At 47.0% G+C, this 23709-nt stretch overlaps 1 protein-coding gene across 4 annotated transcripts in view; it reads left to right on the plus strand.

Annotated features, from left to right (window-relative positions):
* Window positions 1-11101: 11101 nt before the first annotated feature.
* Window positions 11102-23709, plus strand: part of LIPG (lipase G, endothelial type) — a 28814-nt gene continuing 16206 nt past the window's right edge. For 2 of the 4 annotated variants that reach the window (XM_054460693.2, XM_063653660.1), the window contains exons 1-4: window positions 11108-11465; window positions 14376-14557; window positions 16505-16684; window positions 18494-18605. In XM_054460693.2, coding sequence (XP_054316668.1) covers window positions 11369-11465; window positions 14376-14557; window positions 16505-16684; window positions 18494-18605 — 571 coding nt within the window. In that variant the 5' untranslated portion in view covers window positions 11108-11368. Of the gene's footprint in view, window positions 11466-14375; window positions 14558-16504; window positions 16685-18493; window positions 18606-23709 lie in introns of all 4 variants that reach the window. The other 2 variants (XM_054460690.2, XM_063653661.1) reach the window with 2 other exon arrangements.

Genomic DNA, 23709 nt, shown 5'->3' on the forward strand with positions numbered 1-23709 from the left:
TTGCATTGTAACTGAGGTCATTCAAGCAAAGCTATCTTCAGTAGGGACTTTCCCCTCTAGAAAGCATGTACATTTTGATTTTACCTGTCCTCAAACTGACCCTTTGCTCATTATAATAGTAAAAGACACACCCCTGGGTGGAGATTTAAGATGCTAATGAGACATGAGACGTATGAACAAATATGTATGGCTACTGCACATGTGCACCCAGAAGACCTCCCAGAACATGCTTACTAGCAACACCTTTCCCCACATTATGAATAATCATGTAAGACTTCCAGAAAGGGAGTCCCCTAGTGCCAGTTTTTGCTGTCTCATCCTTACATGCAGCCTCTCCTGAACTCTCTCAGGGTGCACTGTTGTATTAGTCCATCTTATGCTGCTAGGAAGAAATACCCAAGACTGGGTAATTAATAAAGAAAAGAGGTTTAATTGACTCACAGTTCCACATGGCTGGGGAGGCCTCAGAAAACTTACAATCATGGCGGAAGGCACCTCTTCACAGGGTGGCAGGAGAGAGAATGACAGCCAGCAGAGGAAACGCCAGATGCTTATAAAACCATCAGATTTCATGAGAACACACTCACTATCATGAGAACAGTGTGGGGGAAACTGCCCCCATGATTCAATTGCCTCCACCTGGTCCTGCCCTTGACACATGGGGATTATGGGGATTATGGAGATTGTAATTCAAGGTGAGATTTGGGTGGGGACACAGGGCCAAACCATATCAACTGTCTATTCTGCACCTAACTTTCAAAATACTATTTTTCTTTTGCAATAGATTACTCTATGTTACACCTCCTTTGCTGTGTGTCCCCTGTTTAAATTATTTTAAGCCAAGAAGACAAGAACCAAGGTATTACATCAGCTGTCAACAGGAGCTGCTGATCTCTAGGCTTGCTCAGAGTTGTGAAGTTCTTGGCTGATCTCATAGGTGGTCATTTAGCTTTTGTGTATAGGACAAGTAGGAGAAGAATATTAATCCAGTAAATTAAAATAACACTCTGGGCTGGGCACAATGGCTCATGCCTGTAATGCCAGCACTTTGGGAGGATCACCTGAGGTCAGGAGTTCGAGACCAGCCTGATCAACATGGCGAAACCCTGTCTCTACAAATACAAAAATTAGCCAGGTGTGGTGGCACATGCCTGTAATCCCAGCTACATGTGAGGCTGAGGTGGAAGAATTGCTTGAACCCAGGAGACAGAGGTTGCAGTGAGCCAAGATCACACCACACACCACTGAACTCCAGCATGGGCGACAGAGTGAGACTCTGTCTCAAACAACAACAACAGCAACAACAACAAAAAACACTCTGAGCTGAACCACTCTGGTGTATTTTGTTTTTTATAGGAGTGGGGAAGGTGGGGTGAGTGGAACCCGACAACCATTCCCTGAGCCTCTCATAATGTGGCCAATTACCATGCACAACCTCTCCCAAAAGAAATGTGCCAGGCCTGGCTGGTCTGTCAAGTAAATCCCTTTGAACTCCCCCAAATGCTGGTTAAAGCTAATTTTTCACCTGCTTCTTGCCTATATAAATGCAGGAGAAAAACACAACCATGCATGAATCGCATGCGTGAAGTTGTATGAAAATTAATTATTTGGTTTCCCCTAGATGTCTTCTGAATGGAAGGCTTCAAGAAATTGGAGCTCATGATTTTCAAATGAGGGGAAGCATAAAAATTAAAGAAACCAGGCAAGGCATAGTGGCTCACACCAGTAATTCCAACACTTTGGGGGGTCAAGGTGAGCGAATCCCTGGAGCTCAGGAGTTCGAGACCAGCCTGGGCAACATGGTGAAACCACATCTCTAAAAAAAAAAAAAAAAAAAAAGAAATAAACCGAAATACATCTATCAGAAGCTACCTTCAGCATTCAGGAGAGCTGAGGTCATACTGCAAGTAGAGATTTCAATTTAGGCTCAGTCACCTTGCTCTGTAGTCTGTCACCCAGTGCTTCCCAGACTGTGTTCCTGGAGAATTCTGATCCCTCATGTTAAAAGAAAAACTTCAGCCGAATTAAATTTAAAGGAGTTTAATTGAGCAATGCATGATTCGCGAATCTGGAAGCCCTCAGAATCACAGCAGATTCAGAGAGGCTCTAGGGATGCCTCATGGTCAGAACAAATTTACAGGCAAAAAAAGGAAAGTGACATACAGAAATCAGAAGGGAGGTACAGAAACAACTGGATTAGTTACAGGTTGGTGTTTGCCTTATTTGAACACAGTTTGAACACTCAGCAGCCTATGAGTGGTTGAAGTGTGGCTGCTGGGATTGGCCAAGACTCAGCTATTGTTATAGGCGCATACTCCTAAATTAGGTTTTCAATTATTGGGGGAACCTGCCCCTGATAGTCACGCAGGTTCTTTTTTATTTTCCCTAAGTGTCGGCCGGACTGAGAAATAATGGGAAAGAGTACAAAAGAGAAAAATGTTAAAGCTGGGTGTCTGGGGGAGACATCACATGTCACAGATTCCGTGATGCCCCCTGCGCCGTAAAACCAGTGAGTTTTTATTAGTGATTTTCAAAAGGGGAGGGAGTGTATGAATAGGGTGTAGGTCACAGAGATCCCATCTTCACAAGGTAATAAGATATCACAAGGTAAATTGAGGCAGGGCAAGATCACAGGACCACAGGACCCGGGCGAAATTAAAATTGCTAATGAAGTTTCAGGTAGGCATTGTCATTGATAACATCTTATCAGGAGACAGGGTTTGAGAGCAGACAACCAGTCTGACCAAAATTTTATTAGGCAGGAATTTCATCGTCCTAATAAGCCTGGGAGCACTAAGGGAGACTGGGGCTTATTTCATCCCTACAGCTGCGACCCTAAAAGAAGCCGCCCCTAAAGCAGCCATTTCAGAGGTCTACCCTCAGGGATGCATTCTCTTTCTCAGGGATGTTCCTTGCTGAGAAAAAGAATTGTGATATTCCTCCCATTTGGTTTTGAAAGAAGAGAAGTATGGCTCTGTTCCACCCAGCTCACTGGCAGTCAGAGTTGAAGATTATCTCTCTTGTTCCCTGAACATTGCTGTTATCCTGTTCTTTTTTCAAGGTGCCCAGATTTCGTATTGTTCAAAAACACATGCTCTACAAACAATTTGTGCAGTTAACGCAATCATCGCAGGGTCCTGAGGTGACATACATCCTCCTCAGTTTACAAAGATGGTGGGATTAAGAGATTAAAATAAAGACAGGCATAGGAAATCACAAGGGTATTGATTGGGGAAGTGATAAGTGTACATGAAATCTTCACAATTTATGTTCAGAGACTGCAGTAAAGACAGGCGTAAGAAATTACAAAAGTATTAATTTGGGGAACTAATAAATGTCCATAAAATCTTCTCAATTTATGTTCTTCTGCCATGGCTTCAGCTGGTCCCTCCGTTCGGGGTTCCTGACTTCCCACAACATTCAATCTTGTCTACCTACTAAGTTAGGTTATGGTTTGTCCACAAGGACTGAAATATAGAAGTAAGAAATATAGAAAGTAGGGGTCCTGGCTAGGTGTGTGGCTCATGCCTGTAATCTCAGCACTTTGGGAGGTCAAGGTGAGCAGATCACGAGGTCAGGAGTTCAAGACTAGCCTGACCAACATGGTAAAACCCTGTCTCTACTAAAAATACAAAAATTAGCTGGGTATGGCGGTGCACACCTGTAATCCCAGCTACTTGAGAGGCTGAGGCAGGAGAATCACTTGAACTTGGGAGATGGAGGTTGCAGTGAGCCAAGATCGCATCATTGTACTCCAGCCTGGGCAACAGAGCAAGACTCAGTCTAAAAAAAAAAAAAGAAGTAGAGATCCTTCTCAGGCCATGTTTAGTTTGCTGTAACACTCACTAAACTCTTTGTGGGGCAAGGGTTCTGTTGTCAGATCAATTTAGTAAAAACTGAAAATTCTGTCCCTTTCTTGAAGATTCACAACACACTTCATTTATGTAATCATGTAATAAGCTCTTTCTATCTGCCAGGCTTTATTCTGGGCTCTGGGAGAATGGTAATAAAAGAAAGCAAATGCAGTTGCTGCTTTCATGGATCTTTTAACCTAATAGGGAGATGGACATTAATCAAATAGCCAGACAAATAATGTATAATTACAAACTAAGGTAAGTTCTACAAAAGAAGGGAATATGCTTATAGGAAACCTAGGCAAGGGGTGAGGGAAAGTGGCTTTGAGGAAAGGATGCAAACAGCTATCTGAAGCTTGCAGAATTAGCATTAATGAGGCCAATGGCCAGATCTTGAGGCTTTAGGATGTCCAATAAAAATATACTGTGATTGGCCAGGCACAGTGGCTCACACCTGTAATCCCAGCACTTTGGGAGGCTGAGGTGGGGGGATCACCTGAGGTCAGGAGTTCAAGACCAGTCTGACCAATATGATGAAACCCCATCTCTACTAAAAATATAAAAATTATCCAGGCATGGTGGCATGCGCCTATAATCCCAGCTACTAGGGAGGCTGAGAAAGGAGAATCACTTGAACCCGGGAGGGGGAGGTTGCAGTGAGATGAGATTGTGCCATTGCACTCCAGCCTGGGCAACAAGAGCAAGACTCTGTCTCAAAAAAAAAAAATTAAAAAAAAATTTATATATAAATATACCGTCATTCACATATGTAATTACAATTTATCCAGCAACCACATTATAAAAAGTAAAAAAAAGGTGAAAATAATTTTAATAATATATTTTACCTAACTCAGTCTGTCCAAAGTATTATTTCAATATGCATTCAACATAAAAATTATTAATGTAAGAATTTACATTTTTTTTTGTCTTAAGTCTTCAAAATCTGGTGGGTATTTTCTGCTTACAGCACATCTCAATGTATACTAGCCACGTCTCAAGTGCTCAGTAGCCACAGGGGGCCCGTGGATGCTGCACTCAATGACATGGATCTAGAGAAACTGGTGGCAGGGCCAGTGTGGCAGGAAGGCAGAGGGACGAGGATGTGAGGTGCTGCCACTCACCTGGGCCAGTCCATGAAGGTGGTTATAGGCATGTTAAGGATCTTGACCTTGAAGCTGAGCCACTGATAGCATAAAACATATTAAAAGTCCTGAGAAGTTCTGCAGTGAAAAAGCCCATTCTTGCTTGTTTAACTCAGTGTTCTCATTTTTATTCCATGTAATAGCTAACAACGTCCTAGGGCCATACATTAGGAAATGCTGCTCTAGTTGACTACACTTAGAGGAAGTCTTGCTGCTAATATAAACTTAAAGAAGAGCCGGTTACAGTGGCTCACACTTGTAGTCTCAGATACTGGGGAGGCTGAGGCAGGAGGATGGCTTGAGGCCAGGAGTTCAAGACCAGCCTGGACAACATAGTGAGACTCTGTCTCTATAAAAAACAAAAAAGAAAAATTAGCTGGGTGTGGCAGCATACACCTATGGTTCCAGCTACTTGGGAAGCTGAGGCGGGAGGAATGCTTGAGCTCAGAAGTTCAAGGCTGCAGTGAGCTATGGTCAAACCACTGCACTCCAGCCTGGGAGACAGAATGAGATGCTGTCTCAAAAACAAACAAACAAACAAAAAACCAGAAAAACCCCCAAAAAACCCATAAGCAGTTGGAGGTTTCAGGCCTTTCAACTTATTGAGGGGATAGCCAAGCCTACATGTTATCCAGAACTAAGACCAGGTAGGCATAGAGATGCTGCCTGGTGGAAGCTTGGCACTCCCTTTCTAAACTTTGTAGGCAGCAAATAACTCAGGAGGATCCAAGTGCTAGCCAAGAGCCAAAAAGTAAGAGCTTTTCTTCCTTTAAGGTCTTCCCAAGTCTTACCTTCCTCTAATGGTCTGTCCTATCAATTTGCTTCACTTAATACTTTTTCTCTTCTCTGCACTTGGATTTCAGAGTTGAGTAAACTGTGCATTCATTTATATTTGTCATTTCTTTTTGAGTTTTCTACAGCACCTAGGACAATGCCAGGAATGTGGTAGGTGTTCAGTGAGTATTTGAAGGGGTCATGTTTGTATTCGTTTTTTCAGGCAATGGTATGTTTTTATTTCAGGTCTTCTACTAAGTCTGGTCCTCTCAGTCCTTCATCATCTTTTCTGTATTTGAATGGGGAAAGGCCATGGGAAAAGCACCGATCTTGGAATTAGAGGCTGGGTGCCATGGCTTACACCTGTAATCCCAGCGCTTTGGGAGGCCCAGTCAGGAGGATCGTTTGCCCAGGAGTTTGAGACCAGCCTGGGCAACATAGTGAGACCCTGTCTCTACAAAAACATAAAAGAAAATAAGGTCAGGCATGGTGGCTCACACCTGTAATTCCAACTCTTTGAGAGGCCGAGGCAGATGGATCACCTGAGATCAGGAGGTCGACACCAGTCTGGCCAACACAGTGAAACCCCGTCTCTACTAAAAATACAAAAATTAGCTTGGTGTGGTGGTGTGTACCTGTAATCCCAGCTACTTGGGAGGCTGAGGCAGGAGAATCACTTGAACTCTGGAGGTGGAGGTTGCAGTGAGCTGAGATCACACCACTGTACTCTAGCCTGGGGGACACAGCAAGACTTTATCTCAAAAAATAAATAAATAAATAAATAAATAGCTGGACATGGTGGCAGGCACTTGTAGTCTAGTAGCTTGGGAGGCTGAGGTGGGAAGATCACTTGAGCTCAGGAATTTGAGGCTGCAGTGAGCCATAATTTTGTCTCTGCACTCCAGTCTGAGTGACAGAGTGAGACGCTGTCTCAAAAAAAAAAAAAAAAATGGAATGAGTAACCCAACATTGTGTTCCATCCCTGCCTTTTTACCAACTGTGTGACCTTGAGCAAGTCAGTTAATCTGGCTGGGTCTTGGGATCATTATCTGTAAAGTGAGATGGTTGTACTAAATGATCTCTAAGGTTTATTTTAGTTTTAACACTGTAGATCTATGCTGTCCAATATGGTAGCAACCAGCTACATGTGGCTATTGAGCCCTTGAATATGGCTAGTCTGAACTGACATGTGCTGTAAGTGTAAAATACACACTGGATTTCAAAACAAAAATGTAAAATATCTCAATAATTTTTTTATATTGGCAACATGTTGAAATAATATTTTGGATATGTTGGGTTGAGTAAAATATATTATTAATATTAATTTCTTTTTAAAAATGTTTTTACTTATTTATTTGGGTAGAGATGAGGTCTCCTTATGTTGCCCTGGCTGGTCTCAAATGCCTAGCCTCAAGCCATCCTCCCACTTTGGCCTCCCAAAGTGCCAGGATTACAGGCATGAGCCACCACACCCAGCCACTTAATTTTAATTTCATGTGTTTCTTTTTACCTTTATAATAGGGCTACTAGGAAACATAAAATTATATATGTGCCGCTATGGACTGAATTGGGACCCCCTCAAATTCCTATGTTGAAGCCCTAACTCCCTATGATGTATTTGGAGATGGGGCCTGTGGGAGATCATTAGGTTTAGAGGAGGTTATGAGGTGAGGCACTATGATGGGATTAGAGTTGTTATTGGAAGAGACATCAGCGTGTTCTCTCTGTCTTTCTCTCTCTCTCCTCTCTCTCTCTCTCTGCCATGTGAGGACACAGTGAGAAGGCAGCCATCTGTAAGCCAGAAAGAGGGCCCTCACCAGAAACCGACTATGCTGATACCCTGATCTTGGACTTCTAGTCTCCAGAACTATACGAAAATAAACTTCTGTTGTTTAAAGCCACTAAGTCTATGGTATTCTGTTCTGGCAGCCCAAACTGACCAAGACATGCGGTTTGTATTATATATTTCTGTTGGACAGCATTGGTCCAGATATCTGGGAACTCCTACATACCAGCCAGCCTTCTGGCACTTGTAACTTTCTGTATTGTGTCTGTGAGAGCACAGGCATGGTCTCCAGGCCAGTGTTTCCTCCCTAGCAGCTGCTCAATAAGCTTCTGGCAATTAAGTCATTTTCTTGATTGTAAGAATATAAACAGTCTCTGGATAATGTATGTAAAAGAGGACCTCATTAAGAGAATATTGGGTAACAACTGGAATCTCTGCAGGGCAGAAGAACCAGGCTTGGAGGATATACTCAGGCAGACAGCAATGTCCCAAATCCCACTGCAGACTAGTCTAGGGGTGACTCCACTGCTGCCCCAGAGAACCAGAGCTGGCTGCCCATTGGCAGAGTGGCATGGGTATGTGCTTCCAGCCTCATTAGCTTCCAGTTCAGAGTTCAGTTGATTGAGTTTGAATCAGGGACTCTAGCTGCAAGAGAGGCTGGGGCTGGGAAGGTGAGCAATTTCTTTTGAGCTTTTTTTTTTAGTGGAGAGTGGGGTCTTATCATAAGCAGAAGATTTATTCCTTTAACATTGGAAGGGTCTTTAGATGCTGGGCTGCCACATAAGGACTGGAACCCTTCCCTTGTGTTGCCTGAGACCTTGAAATTTTGACTGCAACGCAGCAGAAGTTCCATCGAGACTCCTCAGCTGGAACTCCTCCAGGCAAGAGGCTCTTCAGATCTCCTTGTTCTTGAGAAGGATGAAGCAGAACAGTTGACATCATACATTCTAATGCTACAATTATAATTTCATGATGTCCTTTGAAAATTCTAGCATGTTATTTTAATGTGGAGACACAGGAGGGCACTCTAACCAACTAGCAATAAAACCTAAATGGTTTCATAGCCTTGGCAGTTAAAAAATAGATGTTGAGTTGTTGAACCTGTAAAACACAGGTTTTTCATTTATTTATTTATTTATTTGCAAAGGAGTTTCACTCTTGTTGCCCAGGCTGGAGTGCAATGGCGTGATCTCGGCTCACCACAACCTCCGCCTCCCAGGTTCATGTGATTCTCCTGCCTCAGCCTCTCGAGTAGCTGGGATTATAGGGATGCGCCACCACGCCCAGCTAATTTTTTTGTATTTTTAGTAGAGATGGAGTTTCTCCATGTTGGTCAGGCTCGTCTCGAACTTCTGACCTCAGGTGATCCGCCCGCCTCGGCCTCCCAAAGTGTTGGGATTACAGGTGTGAGCCACTGCGCCAGGCCAGGTTTTTCTTTTTTTCTAGGCAGGATAACTAACTAGAATTGCAGGACTACCTTCCAACAATACCCTGCAAAATACCCTACCTAGTGGGGGTATCTCACCTATAACAAAGGCTCTCAAGACACACTCCCCACATTATCCAGTTAATGTTCTAGGGACCATGGCTATGAGAAACTCAGAACAGGGAAGGAGTTTTTTTCTTCTGATGTCCAGGCTGGAGTGTAGTGGTGTGATCATGGTACATTGCAGCCCTGAACTCCTGGGCTCAAGGACTCCTTCCGCCTCAGCCTCCCAAGTATTAATAGCTTGCACTACAGGTGTACCACCTTGCCTGGCTAATTTAAAATTTTTTTTTGGTAGAGATGAGTGTCTATGTTGCCAGGGTTAGGGAAGAGTACTTTTGACTACAGCTTACCCCCTGCCTCAGCCACTAGACCAGGTTGCCAAGGGCTTACATTTAAAGGTCAATTGGCCAAATTGAACCTAGAGCAGAGAAGAGAGACCTGGTTTTCTCGACACTTTCTTCAAATCTGCAGCCTGTCCCCATGACTCAGTTTTCCCATCTGTAAAGTGGAGATAACATTAGACCTATGTCTGTATAGTTTCCTCATGAAGAGAGAGACAGAGTGGGAACAACATATCTGGGGGTGATATTTACCATCACATACAGAGCATTGAGTTCTATACTAAAAAACTAAAGCCCGTCTGCGTCTTGTTAGTGAATGATAGCACACGGGAGGGACAAAGCGTGCTCTGCTGGCAGCTGGAGTAACAAAAGTAATCAGGCTAGGTCGGAACAGGATCTGCTGGCTCCGGCTCGGTTTCCTCACACAGGTCTCTCCAGTTGGAGCCTCGACGCTAGGGAGGAAGGGGCGCGGGGCTGCTGTGGGGGTTTTCCCTCCCCAGGCAGGGGCAGGACCTGTTCCGGGCGACTGCAGGGTTAAGGGTATCGTCTTAAAGAGCCGGATCCTCCCGGCTGGAGCGAGGCTGGATGGCGGGGCGCAGCCTCTCAGCCTCTCGCACCCGCCCTGTGTCCGCAGTGGTTGTTGGCGCAGCCGCCCGGTCGGTGTTCCGGGCTCAGTCCCCGCTCCCCAGCGCCAGACGCAGACTCCGGGCCAAGTTCTCCCTCCGCTCGCTGCTTTCTGCCCCAGGACCCGGATCAATAAAGGGAATGAGAGCCGGGAGGAAATGATGGAGAACAGAGAGAAAGGAGATGCTTGATTTCACTCGCCAAGGAGTTAGTGCTCATCGGCAGACACTGGGCGCTGGCCACGCGTCTTAGACTCCAAATATCGGCTCACTGGTCCCTTTGAGGAGGTCGCCTGGTGTTCCCGTAGCCCTCCACCCCACCGTAGGAGAGCGCCTGCCACGAGCTCCGCGCCTCGCTAAGTGCTTTGCTACGTGAACTCTTAGTTTTCCCAACATCCCTAAGCCGCCGATACATTATCACCCCCGTATTGCGGACGAGAGAACTGCCTCGGAGAAGCTGGCTGGCTCGCTTGGAGTTTTGCAGCTAGTGGCGGAGCGAGGATTCCGAGCAGGTACTGTGCGATGCTCCAGCGCGGGCCGCAGCTCACAGCCCCTTGGCTCCGCCGGGTTATTGTGCGGCGGCGCCTTCTGCACCTGTTGCGGCCCTCGCTAGGCGGAAGGGGAGGGAGAAGAGAAGGATAAAGGGGATGACCAGGTGGCTCTCCCCCGACGGACTCCCGGCCCGGGGAGCGGATAGACCACTCCCAGAGAGAGTGTGGCTTTGCGCTTTGGAGAGGATGCTCTCCTTCTCCAGGGATCGCGTCCCCAGCGGACGCAGGGTTTCAGGGAAATGTCCGCCTCCGCCACTTGGAATGGCAGGGGGGGGAGGAGGATCTGGGTGTCCGGAGGAGGGCAGTGGGAGAAAGCTGGGGCTGCTGGAGTCGCAGCTGCCTGCGGAGCGGGCCCGGGAGGAAGCGGGGACGAGCGTGGGGCGTCCACGCGGTGAGTGTGCAGCGCTTTCATTCAAACTTTCTCCAGTCTCGGTTCCGGCGTCAGCAAGGTGTGACCAATCAGAGCCCAGAGACGGGAATAAATTATGCAAATCACCATCTGGCGATGGGTCAGATGACTCCCATACTTTTAAAAACTACCTCTAAAGGAGCGTGACAGCAGCGAGCCCTTGCCTCCCGGCGGCTCAGGACAAGGGCAGATCTGGTTCTGGTGCAAGCCGTTCACATTCGCTCCCTGCCGCCGCCCGGGCTCGGTGCCGCCAAGTTTTCATTTTCCACCTTCTCTGCCTCCAGTTCCCCAGCCCCTGGCCGAGAGAAGGGTCTTACCGGCCGGGATTGCTGGAAACACCAAGAGGTGGTTTTTGTTTTTAAAACTCCTGTTTCTGGGGAGGGGGTGTGGCGGGGCAGGATGAGCAACTCCGTTCCTCTGCTCTGTTTCTGGAGCCTCTGCTATTGCTTTGCTGCGGGGAGCCCGGTACCTTTTGGTCCAGAGGGACGGCTGGAAGGTAACGTGTATTTGTTTTTATTCCCCCCAGCCACTTCTCTGTGCTGGGTCCCCTCTGTCTTGCTGATTCGTCAATCCCTCCTTGTTCCTATGAAATTCTTCCTTTCCCACTGCGCTGCCCATTTTCTCCTCCAATCCACCTTGGAGTCCACCTGTCTCTCTGCGCGTCTGATGGGGGCATCCCCGGCAAGTCATGCAAAAGGCAAAGGCTGGCAGGGTGCGCTGGCTCTTGCCAGCCCTCCCACCCCCACCTCCTTCCCTTATACGGCTCCCTCAGCCAGTGCTGGTGCTGTCCAGCCAGCCGAGCGGCCTGGCTGCAGCTCTGAAACCTTGTCCTCATGCCTGAACCTGGAGGTTTGAGAGGCAAGAAGGTTGTTAGAGCTGTGTCTCCTGGAGCTGCCTTTTAATCTTGGTGTAGGTGTCTTGAAAGTTCAGGTGGCAGGGTAGCTGGCTTTGGTTTGATTCGTGCTTGCAGGGAGCGTCTGGTGGGTCGCTTGTGCTTAGAAGCTGCAGGGCCTATTCCCCCAGGTTGCCAGCCTTTTCCTCTTCAACACACTTGCGCTCCCCTGACTCTTCCTCTTCCCACTCCTCCTCCCTTTCCTCCTCCTGGCTTTTAGCTTTTCTTCCTCTTGGGTTCTGTATGGCAGCCTTTTCCAGTGGAGGCAGCTTGCCCTGGGGGATCCAGAGTCAGTCAGCTCTGGGGGAATCAGAATCAGAGTGAGAACTAAGTCAGCTGATAAGCAGTGGAAGGCTGGGGAGCCTCTAAACTGAACCCCATCATCTCATCTTCTAGTCTGCTGAGGTTGTGCCAAATGATCTGTGTGGGCTTATGTATGTGTGGGAGGGTTACTGTGAATGAATGGAAAGCCTTGCTTTCCTCAACATGTTTCCAACTCTGGTGCTAACTAGAAGCATTGCCTAGGGCAGGTCTCATCTCTGAGTCCTCACCTGTAAAATGCTAAAGTTCCTTCTAACTTCTGTGTTCTGGGCCTCTGAGTATGTGTGAGTCATTTCCTTCATTCCAAAAAGTATTTACTGCATACCTACTTAGTGTCAGACACTATTCTGGGAGCAGGGGAGAGAGCAGTGGACAAAATAGATGGCAATCTCTGCCCTTGTGACACTTACATTTCAGTGGTGGGAAGACAGACAGTGCACTGATTAAAATATCAGTGGTGCTCAGTATTATGGAGAAAAATCAAGCAGAGGAGGAAGGTGGGGCATGTTGGTGGGGGAAGGTGGCGCGATTTTATGATGTGGTCAGGGAAGGCCTTTCTGGAGAAGTTGACCATTAAGCAAAGAGCTGAAGGGGGCGAGAGAAGGAGCCATGAGGACATCTGGGTGAGGAACAATCAGAAAGTCCCAGAGGCTGAAGTGACCCAGGCCAAAAGTAGTAGGAATGCACCTAGAGAACTTTGGGGTCAGAGCAGGTCAGACACTAAGAGGAAGAGTCTTTGTCCATATGTGGGTTTATCCGCAGATCTGTCTCAGGAATCCAGGAGCCTTCTTTTCTCCTAGGTTTCCCCATCTGGCCTCTTTATGAGTGGCTATCTGGGTAGAAGGTGGGGAGTTGTCGAACTCATCATGTCCATGGTTCAAATTTCTGCTGGTTGGGGTTTTTTTTCATTACTTTCATGACGGTTAACCTGATTTCTGCTCATGTGCATTCAGCAGCAATTTCTGGAACCTTATCCCTCTTATATCTGCTGCATTCTTCCCCCGTCTCCCTCCTTTCCCCTCCACCCTCTCCACCACTATATCTCTTTCCTTTTGGTATCTTCTTCCTTTTGCTTCTTAACTCTGATATAAATTAACTCCAAGATGGTCATTTGGCATCTTTCCCTGCTGCGTGATAGGAGAGTTTGATACTCTAACTTCCTAGCCAGTTATCCAGTGATGCATCCCAGGATGGCTGAAAGAGTGCTGGGTGGGGTCCATTTATGACTTTCTGAAACAGTGTCATGATGACAGCACCTACTTAGTGTTAAGCCACAGTGGCCATCAGTGACATGAGCTGCACTTTGGGAGCAGGGCTGCTCCTAGGTGGCACTGTGCATGAGCAGTGAAGCTGGAAGGGGGGATTTTTGTTGCTTTTAGAAGTTTCTCCATGGCTTTAGTCATTTACTTAACAAACTGGATGAATGCCTGGCACATGCCACCACTAGAAGGGGCACTGATGATGCCTGAAGTTCCCTAGATGGGAACACTAGGGGAAGCCTATTTTCCAGCAGGTCAACAGCCTCTTGCCTCCAATTACAAAATCCACAATCTCTCAAAACTGGAAAATGTGTTTGGTAACTTGTTTGGCAGCAAGACCTGGCCTTACCTGATCTGAACTTATTTGGCAGCAAAAACCTGGCCTGAGATAACAGGAGGCTATTGGTTATCTTTATGTTTGCCCTCAAATGTGAGTGGTTATGTATTTCTCTGCAGAAATATTAGGGTGTTTGATCCAGGGGGAATAGCCCAGGCCCCACTGGCAGCATTACATAATATATGGTGTATGCTCCATAATGCCTTTCTAAAATCTGAAAACTTCTAAATTCTGAAACTCACCTGGTCCCAAGCATTTCAGAAAAAGAATTGAGAACCTGTACTCTAAAAGTAGGAAGGAAGTAGAACGCCTTTTGATAGGAAAGAAGAGGGAAATGCAAGAGAGAGATCTATTTATTTCAGAGTGACAGTAATTAATACTAGTGACTAATTAATACTCTTTAAGTATAAATGAGATGTCCTTTTTTATAAAATTTTCACAGTTTTTCTGGGAGGTGAAAAGGGAATATTCAGCAGATGTAAAAACCAAAACCCAGATGGCTTAAGCAATTTGCTCTCGATTGAACTAGAATCAGACCCCAGGTCTCTCACTCCGCAAGTCTGCTAGATGCACCCACGCTCTGTTCTGTCTCCCCAGATAAGCTCCACAAACCCAAAGCTATACAGACTGAGGTCAAACCATCTGTGAGGTTTAACCTCCGCACCTCCAAGGACCCAGAGCATGAAGGATGCTACCTCTCCCTCGGCCACAGCCAGCCCTTAGAAGACTGCAGTTTCAACATGACAGCTAAAACCTTTTTCATCATTCACGGATGGACGGTGAGCCCAGGGAGGGAGCTCTGTGGCTTTATATAAGATTTGATTCCTTTTGTTTTGGTCAATTAGAAAGAATTCTGGTGTTTCCAGATTCCAAACCCTCTTCCCCCCTTTCCTTGTGGGCTGCTTGTATTTCAGACAGCTGTGAAGAATGTAATGGGCATTCACTAAGGGGCAATCTGGACTCCAGCAGAGTGGTATTAATGATGGCATACAACGGGCTTTCAGAAAGTGGCTCTCCTGAGGGCAGCAGCCCAGCTCCACTGGCTCTTAAGAACTCCTCTAATTACACTTAATTACGCTGGTCAACCACTGCCTGGAGGGGGCTGTCCTGCCATGAGAGCTGAGCTTAACTAAAGCAACTTGACTGGCTCAGAGAACCTATGAGTAGCCAGCTGGCCTGGATTGCTGGCTGCCCTTGGCATAGTGCCCTCCTGTTTGCATAGAGATAGCCCCGTTTAAAGGCACTGGGGCTCTTTATGTGCCCTAGCTGAGCAATTCACATTGAAAAGCCCATGACAAACTTCAACAAAAAAGGGCTTTAGTGCTCAGCTTCAGAAGCTTTTGACCAGCCAGGAATTTATTCATTCATATAATGCCAGTCTGTAGGGAAATGGCACTATTAAGTGAGCAGATTTCTGCCTGGGCTAATTGGAAGGCGACAGTCCTCCTCTTAATGGTGAAAAATTCATATCTGTTACATGCTTTTGGGGTCTTTAAGTCTGTCATCCATGGTTGAGGTCGGGGCAAGAGAGGGTAGGTGCCTGCCTACCTAGTTGAATGAAGAGATGATTAAGAGCCTGTCTAACCCTGCTCATCACACAACCTACAATCAGAATCATATGTGTGAATCTTTTTAAGGCCCCGTGTCAAAATGCAAATACAAGCTGCCTGCGACTTATAAGTGGGTTGCATTCCAGAAAGTTCTTTTGTAATCTGTTTGGAACTTGGAACAGCAGTTTCCCATAGAAGCAAGATTGTAAATGGTGTTTGGGTTCCCAGGCTAGGCACAGAAAATCTATTTATTTGATAATGTGCTTGTGGATAGGTTTACAACTGGACCTAGTCACCATTTATAACTTTGTTTCTGTGGGAAAATATGTTCTGAGTTGTAATTTGGGATTCCGGGGACAGATTTTCCCTACTCTGGGGTCAAGAGGGATGGCAGAGATGGGTTGTGGGAAGGGGTCATTTGTTAACTCTGCATTCACCTAGGAGACAGCATCTCCCTGCCTCTCTAAGAGAGAAGCTAATTCTCCAGGGCAACCCTCCCCAGCTGCCTTTGAAGGATGGACCAGGCCACTTGCCTGCCTGTAACAGGGACTCAGACCAGCCTCATGCCAGTATCACCCTTAACACGTATCTCATAGTGGCCCTAACAGACAGTGGGGCAACAGCATGGGATATTAGCTAGGAAAGTTTTGATGGGAAATACTGGGGATGTAAAGAGCAATGGAAGACAAATACCTGCGTAGTGATTCTGCCTGTGCTGGTCCTGCTCGTGTGCAAATGTTTGGTCCCTGAGCAGCCAATGTGCAGGTTCTAAAATTGTCTGGGGGCGCTGGGCATGGTGGCTCACCCTATAATCCCAGCACTCTGGAAGGCCTAGGTGGGAGGATCGCTTGATCCCAGGAGTTCAAGACCAGCCTGGGCAACATAGTGAGACCCTGTTACTGCAAAAAGTTTAAAAATTACCCAGGCATGGTGGCATATGCCTGTAACCCAGTCACTCTGGAGGCTGAGGTGGGAGGATCGCCTCAGCTCAGGAGTTGGAGGCTATCATGAGCTGAGATTGTTGTCAGTGCACTCCAGCCTGGGCAACAGAGTGAGACCCTGAGTCAAAAAAAAAAAAAAAAATTAATTGGGGAGAGGGTCATATGGAAAGGAATTCCATATTTTTTAGGATTTCTGAAACCAAGAATAAAAAATAACTTCCACTTTTCTCTGCAGATGAGCGGTATCTTTGAAAACTGGCTGCACAAACTTGTGTCAGCCCTGCACACAAGGGAGAAAGACGCCAATGTAGTTGTGGTTGACTGGCTCCCCCTGGCCCACCAGCTTTACACGGATGCGGTCAATAATACCAGGGTGGTGGGACACAGCATTGCCAGGATGCTCGACTGGCTGCAGGTACTGGGGGATGAGAGGGAGTCTCCTGTCGCCAGCAGGATCTCAAACCCAATCTTCTTAAGAAATGCAGGTCATGCATCTGTTGCCATGAACTTCTGGAGTCTGATAAAAATCTTTGAGATTAAAAGTTTTATTGAATTAAGTATTGTTTGGAATACCTGAAAGCTGGGACTTTTCGAGAGCCTTTTAATTATTGATACATCTCTGGATTTTTCCTGTTACTTAATTTGCTGAAAATTGGCCTTATATGTTGTTTCTTCCTGATCTTAGAAACAGATGCCCCTAGGTTGGTTGGGGATGGCCAGGAACCAGGCCAGGCTTGTGATCTGAAATTCCTACAAAGCCTACTCTTGTCTCTGAAGCATGGCTGTGCGGAGGGTGGGGAGGAGGTTATTTAAAAAATGCAGCCTAATATCTCTTTTCTTTGAGACGGAGTCTTGTTCTGTTGCCCAGGCTGGAGCACAGTGGTGTGATCTCGATTCACTGCAACCTCCGCCTCCCAGGTTCAAGCGATTCTCCTGCCTCAGCCTCCCAAGTAACTGAAACTACAGGCGCGTGTCACCATGCCCAGCTAATTTTTTGTATTTTTAGTAGAGACGGGATTTCACTGTGTTAGCCAGGATGGTCTTGATCTCCTGACCTCATGATCTGCCTGCCTAGGCCTCCCAAAGTACTGGGGTTACAGGCGTGAGCCACTGTGCCCAGCCTGCCTGATACCTGTTTTAAAATATGAAGTGTGGAAAACAGATCTTGAAGTCTTATATTTACTTTTTTTTTGAGACAGAGTCTCGCTGTCACCCAGGCTGGAGTGCAGTGCCATGATCTTGGCTCACTGAAACCTCTACCTCCTGGGTTCAAGCAATTCTCCTGCCTTAGCCTCCTGAGTAGCTGGGATTACAGGTGTGAGCCACCATGCCCAATTAATTTTTGTATTTTTAGTAGAGATGGGGTTTCACCATGTTGGCCAGACTAGTCTCTAACTCCTGATCTCTGGTGATCTGCCTGCCTCGGCCTCCCAAAGTGCTGGGATTAGAGACGTGAGCCACCGCACCCAGCCTATTTACTTGTAATAGGTTAATAATCTGCCTGAGATCAGTGGATTTAGCTGGGAGAAGGCAGGGCAGGGTACACTGTCAAAGCGGCACCACTATCTGGGCAATTCCGGCCTGGCCTTGTTCCCGTGGAATGGGATGAATTCTGGCAGAATTCTGGTCAGGATTCTCGAGCAGTCCCTCTGTCCTCTGCCTAAGCTCTTCTATAGAGTTTGGTTTCTGAGCCATGGGGTTACCTCCTTACCCCCCAGATGAGTGCTCTGACAGAGGACAATGCGTCAAGTCTGGAGTCCCACATGGGCTTGTGAGGAGGAGGTTGGCAGCTCCTGGGGCTGGGTGGAGGTCAGGCCTTAGAGGGCAGGCAGAGGGCATTCTGCTGAGGGCTATGGTTGGCACTGCAGTCTCCAGTGAGTACGGCAGCTTTGACCTCCTCACCACCACCTTCCCCGCTCTTAGATACTGCCAGAAAGAACAGGAAACGTGTAGGGAACAGCCACATATGCAGCCTCCAGTCATACCCTCCACCCTGTCCCCGCACTTGGCATTTGCAGTGCCACCAAGTCCTTTTGGCCTCCCCTAAGCTGGCTGTGACCCACACATGTGGCATCACCAGCAAAGCCAGTGGGGCCCTGGGGAGTCTCTGTGTCCACGGCCCCTGCATCTCCTCCTGCTCCGTGATTGAGTTGTTGAACTGCTGCTGATTCTGGGGGCTTTGGACCCTGCTCTTCTGCTCACATACTTTGGTGACTTTCTATAGGAGAAGGATGATTTTTCTCTCGGGAATGTCCACTTGATCGGCTACAGCCTTGGAGCGCACGTGGCTGGGTATGCTGGCAACTTCGTGAAAGGAACAGTGGGCCGAATCACAGGTGAGCTCCGCTTCCATCACCAAAGGGCTCCCTCAGCTACGCTAAGCCAGAATGCTCCCAAATGAGGCAGCAGAGTGAGTCATAGAAAGTTAGCTTTGGAAGGAACCTGGAAAGCATCTAATTCAAAACTTCCCAAGTGTTCTTTTTAGTCACAAGAACCTTTTTTTTTTTTTTCCAAATTGAACTCGCACAGGCCTGCAGTATATGAGACACAGAAAGGGGGGTGCTGTGGGTGAAGTGGGGTGGGTATATGGCAACTTGTGTTAGCTTTGCCAATGTGGGCGTTCCCCTTCCCTAGAGGCATCTGAGTCTCAGCACCAGGGAACACAGTTTGAAAACCATGGGTCTGGTCCAACAGGTGAGGAAACAAACACAGAGAGGTGAGGCAACTTGCCCAGGGGCAAACAGCTAATAACTCAAGAGCGGAAGCTGGATGGAGCCCTGGCCTCAAAGCTTTTGGGTGTTGTTCCCTTTAGATCTCCACCCAAGGACTCAGGGGAAAAGGATTAATAGTAGATTTTAGTTTGAATTCTGCCTCTGATTTCTATCTTGTCTCCCAATAGCCTCTTTCCCATGTTAAGGTAGCATATTTATGAATGAGAGCTACCAATTTGGAACAGGTGGTTCAACTTTGTAATAAAAGGAACCTTTCTGATATTGGTCCCCAGGGGGTCAATAGAAAATTGAATTTTCCATGTTGAAAACTGCATCTTAGTGAGCTTTTAACATGAGAGTTTGGATTAAATCATTTAATGATTGTGAAAAGTGTAAAAGGTTTTCTTTCTCATTTTTGGGCCCCTCAAGTATATACACAGAGCTTCGTCTATGCTACAATTAATGGTAAATTTGTTGCCCTGAACTTCTATCCTTCTTCCAGCATTATTTTATTTATAATTACCCCTAGCTTCCCCCTTACTTCCAAGATTCTAAGGGTGATCACCTAGAAGGAAAGATCTGAACAATTCCTTTCCCTGCAGTGTTTTCATTTTAAAACAAAACTCAGGCTGGGTGTGGTGGCTCACACCTGTAATCCCAGCACTTTGGGAGGCCGAGGTGGGTGGATCACGAGGTCAGGAGTTCGAGACCAGCCTGGCCAACATGGTGAAACACTGTCTCTACTAAAAATACAAAAATTAGCCAGCTGTGGGTGGCGGGTGCCTGTAATCCCAGCTACTTGGGAGGCTGAGGCAGGAGAATCGCTTGAACCCAGGAGGTAGAGGTTGCAGTGAGCCGAGATTGTACCACTGCACTCCAGCCTGGGTGACAGAGCAAGACTCCATCTCAAAAAACAAAACAAAACTCAGGTAGAAGACAGTCCTTAGCTAAATAATGATTTGGTAAAGGTAGAATTTCAGATTTCAGTGACAAGCTGATATGGTAGAATTTTAAAAAGAATATCTGTGTGAAGTTTTCCTGGCTCTCCTGAATCCTGTCCCTGGGCTTGAGTCTAGTATGTGCGTGCACACACATGAGCATGCATGCACGCACATGCCTGTTGATCCAATGATTTGATTCATCCCAGCTTGAGAGCTTTATTTTTGATTTCCAAGACTGTGGGGCTTGAGCTGCCCAAAGTGGGCTATGATTGTGTGGCCACCCATGACTGCTCATTAACCCCTTACTGGTGCAAAGTAGTTTGACTTGAAGCCACTCGGGTTCCATCGTATGAGCGCCTCTTCCTAGCCCCTGAATGAGAGGTGTGATGTTTCAGATCCAGGCAGCTGAGTTCAAATTGTAGCACACACCAGAGTCAGGCCCAGGAGGTCAGTAATGATGACAAACTGCAGATCTTGCCTTTCTCTATTTCTAAATCTGAAATGAGATGGGGCTAGGGAGGGAACTTTCCAGTTCTTTCCCCCTGCCTGTTTGAGTGGCACCTGCTGGGGTAAGGGCTTTTCTCCTGAGGATGGCAGGGGAGCCAGGCAGAATGCTAATTAGTGCCCTGGGATGTTTGCATGGAGCATGATGCCCACATGCCCTGAGCATACCCCCTTCCCTCTGGCCTTTCTCTGTAGAGAAGGGGCCTGGCCTCTGTCCAGTTGCCAAGCAGCACCCCTGACACATGCTGTTGTGTATGTCTGATGGGGGAGGCTGTGTCCTCTCCTCTCCCCTTGGTAGACTTCTCATGGACCTGTGGACAAGGTGATCACAACTGGTAAGAGGACAGATTGAGGCTTGCATGGGGTCCTGCGTCCAGTGATGCCACTATGCCAAGGCCACCAGACAGTCCTTAGCCTGGGTCTTGCAAGGGTATATCTGAACCCCAATCTTGCTTGGACCAGAGGGTGTGGATAGGGGTTTGCTAGAGTTTTACTTTCTTAGGCTTCTGAGAGAAGCCTGTGATATACTAGGAAAAAGGTCATATATTTATAGTTGAACCTGTGCCTTGTTTGCTATAATCAGGTAAGCAAGCAGATGAATTTATTCAAGAAATGTGTCCATATGTGCAGGCTAGATGCTAGCTAATGTCAAATACCTCATGTGTGGTCGGGCACAGTGGCTCACGCCTGTAACCCCAGCACTTTAGGAGGCCGAGGTGGGTGGATCACCTGAGGTCAGGAGTTCAAGACCAGCCTGGCCAACATGATGAAACCCCGATCTCTACTAAAAGTACAAAAATTAGCCGGGCATGGTGGTGGGTGCCTATAATCCCGGCTACTCGGGAGGCTGAGGCAGGAGAATCTCTTGAACCCAGGATGTAGAAGTTGCAGTGGGCCAAGATCGCGCGACTGCACTCCAGGCTGGGTGACAAGAGTGAGACTCTGTCTCAAAAAAAATAAAAAAAATAAAAAATAACAAAAAACACCTCATATATGACAGCTACTTTATGCTATCTCTGAACCACATAGCAACCCTGAAATTCTACAGAGGGGGAAACTAGGACTCAGTGATTAAGTAAAGGGCCCAATATCCTGGGCCCTATAAGTAGCAGAGCTAGGACTCAAACCCATGCTGTCAGATTCCAGATCCCATGCACCTCACTGCTGTGCCATGCTGCCTCTCTTCTGTAGACAGAGATAAACTAGCCAGGCATGGTAGTGCATGCCTGTAATCCTAGCTACTCGGGAGGCTGAGGTGGGAAAATCACCTGAGCCCAGGAGGAGAAGGTTGCAGTGAGCCGAGATTGGGCCACTGCACTCCAGCCTGGGCAACAGAGTGAGACCCTGTCTTAAAAAAAAAAAAAAAAAAAAAAAAAGTAGCTGTTGAACTACAGCAGGCCCTGCCCTGCCAGGCCAGAAAGCACAGCCCTGGAAGTTTTGCATGTGTGCATGTGTGTGTGCTCCATTTGCTGGACAAAGCAACTCTGGAGGAGTCTATGACTGAATGGAAGAAGTGGCGGAGGTTCTCTATCTCCTCTTTATTTAAGGAGGCAGTTCTCCCTGTCATTCACCCCTAGTTAAAAAAGTTAAATGTGCCACTGCACCCCTGAACCTGTGGGCCACAGATATGTGTCAGGGACAGTCAGAGCAGGGCAGGCAGGCTCTGGCTGGGTAGGTGAAGGCCCAGCCTTGCCTGCCAGCCAGCCAGTGAAACCCCATCAGCTGCCTGCATTCCTTCAACACAGCCTGGTTTCCATGGCACTGACCGTCTGGTGGGGACCTTTGTTCACACCACATAAAGAGCCTCTCTCGTACTGATTGCAAAGCAGAATGTTGCTCTCTCTTTCTCTTTCCTCCAGGGGACATGGTGAGAGGCAGGGAGAGGCCGCTGTGTCAGTACTGTGGTCCTTGCGGCCTCTGAAATGGGTTGTTATGGGCTATTCTGGGAGCACACTGCTTTTGTGCCATCTTTCTTTTGGGTCCTGGGCTAGGGATGAACCCTCAAGCAGCCTGGGCTCCCTTTCTGTCTTGGTTACACATAAAGTTATCTAAATTTGGCTGGGTATGGTGGCTCATGCCTGTAATCCCAGCTACTCAGGAGGCTGAGGCAGGAGAATTGCTTGAACCCAGGAGGCAGAGGCTGCAGTGAGCCGAGATCGCGCCACTGCACTCTAGCCTGGGTGACACAGCAAGATTCCGTCTCAAAAAAAAAAAAAAGTTATCTAAATTTTTGGAAACTATTTAGCGTTTCAGCCTCTACCAGTTCTCATATGAGTAATGAGTTCTGCAAGTTGACCGTCCATTCTAGACGGTAGCTCTGCCTCTTGTTTATCCGGAAACTATCATCTCAAGTCTCCTGATAGGCTCCGTGGTTCTAATGTGCTGGGGTCTGGTGAACACGGTTGTTACCCGTGTCTTCCTTTCAGGACTCTTATTGGTCACATCTCCTCCCAGCCTTGGTGTTTCGAGGCCAGGGTTTCTCAGCCTAGGCAATATTGACATTTGGGGCCAGGTAAGGTTTTGGTGTGGGGGGTGTGTGTGTTGGGGGGATTGACTTGTGCACTGTAGAATGTTTAGCTGTTTTCCTGGCCTGGCCCTGCTAGATGCTAGCAACTCTCTCCATCAGAATGGGGCAACAAAAAGGTCTCCAGGCATTGCCAGATGTCCCCTGGGGGGCAAAGCCACTTGTGGTGGTGAACCACTGTTCCAGCGGCCCTTCCTTTCTGGCACATTTTATCTCTCAACTTTCTCCAGGTCCTTCCTGTGTGTCTGGGCAAAGAGCCGTTCTGGTTGGGATAAATCTGGTTCCCATAATCACTTGGGCTTGGTAATAGTAGCTAATACTGACAGGCACTCAGTCTAAGATCTCACATGGACTTTATGAATTAAGGTATAAATTCAGGTTCCATTTTATAAATGATAGTGAAACACAGGGAAGTTTTTCAATATTTGGCCCACAGAATACCTACTTTTAGGATCATCTAGGGAATAAATATCTATTTCTAGGCGCCATAATTCATATCTACCCACTAGGAGTTCAGGGACCTGGGAATCTGCATTTTATACTTTGCAAGTTCTCTTTTGGAATGGTTTTACATTAATGCAGTTTTCAAATCAAAAGATGGTGAAAGTCTCTCTTACTGCTTTGCTACCTGTCCATTTCCCTTACCCACTCTCTCCCACAACGCACATGCATACAGGTAACTAGTTGCTTGTGTGTCCTTCCAGATTTTTTTGTAGCTGTATGGTGGAATTTAAATTTAACAAGCTCCCAGTTTCAAATA

Source organism: Pongo pygmaeus, chromosome 17, assembly GCF_028885625.2.
Source record: "Pongo pygmaeus isolate AG05252 chromosome 17, NHGRI_mPonPyg2-v2.0_pri, whole genome shotgun sequence".
Classification (NCBI taxonomy): domain Eukaryota; kingdom Metazoa; phylum Chordata; class Mammalia; order Primates; family Hominidae; genus Pongo; species Pongo pygmaeus.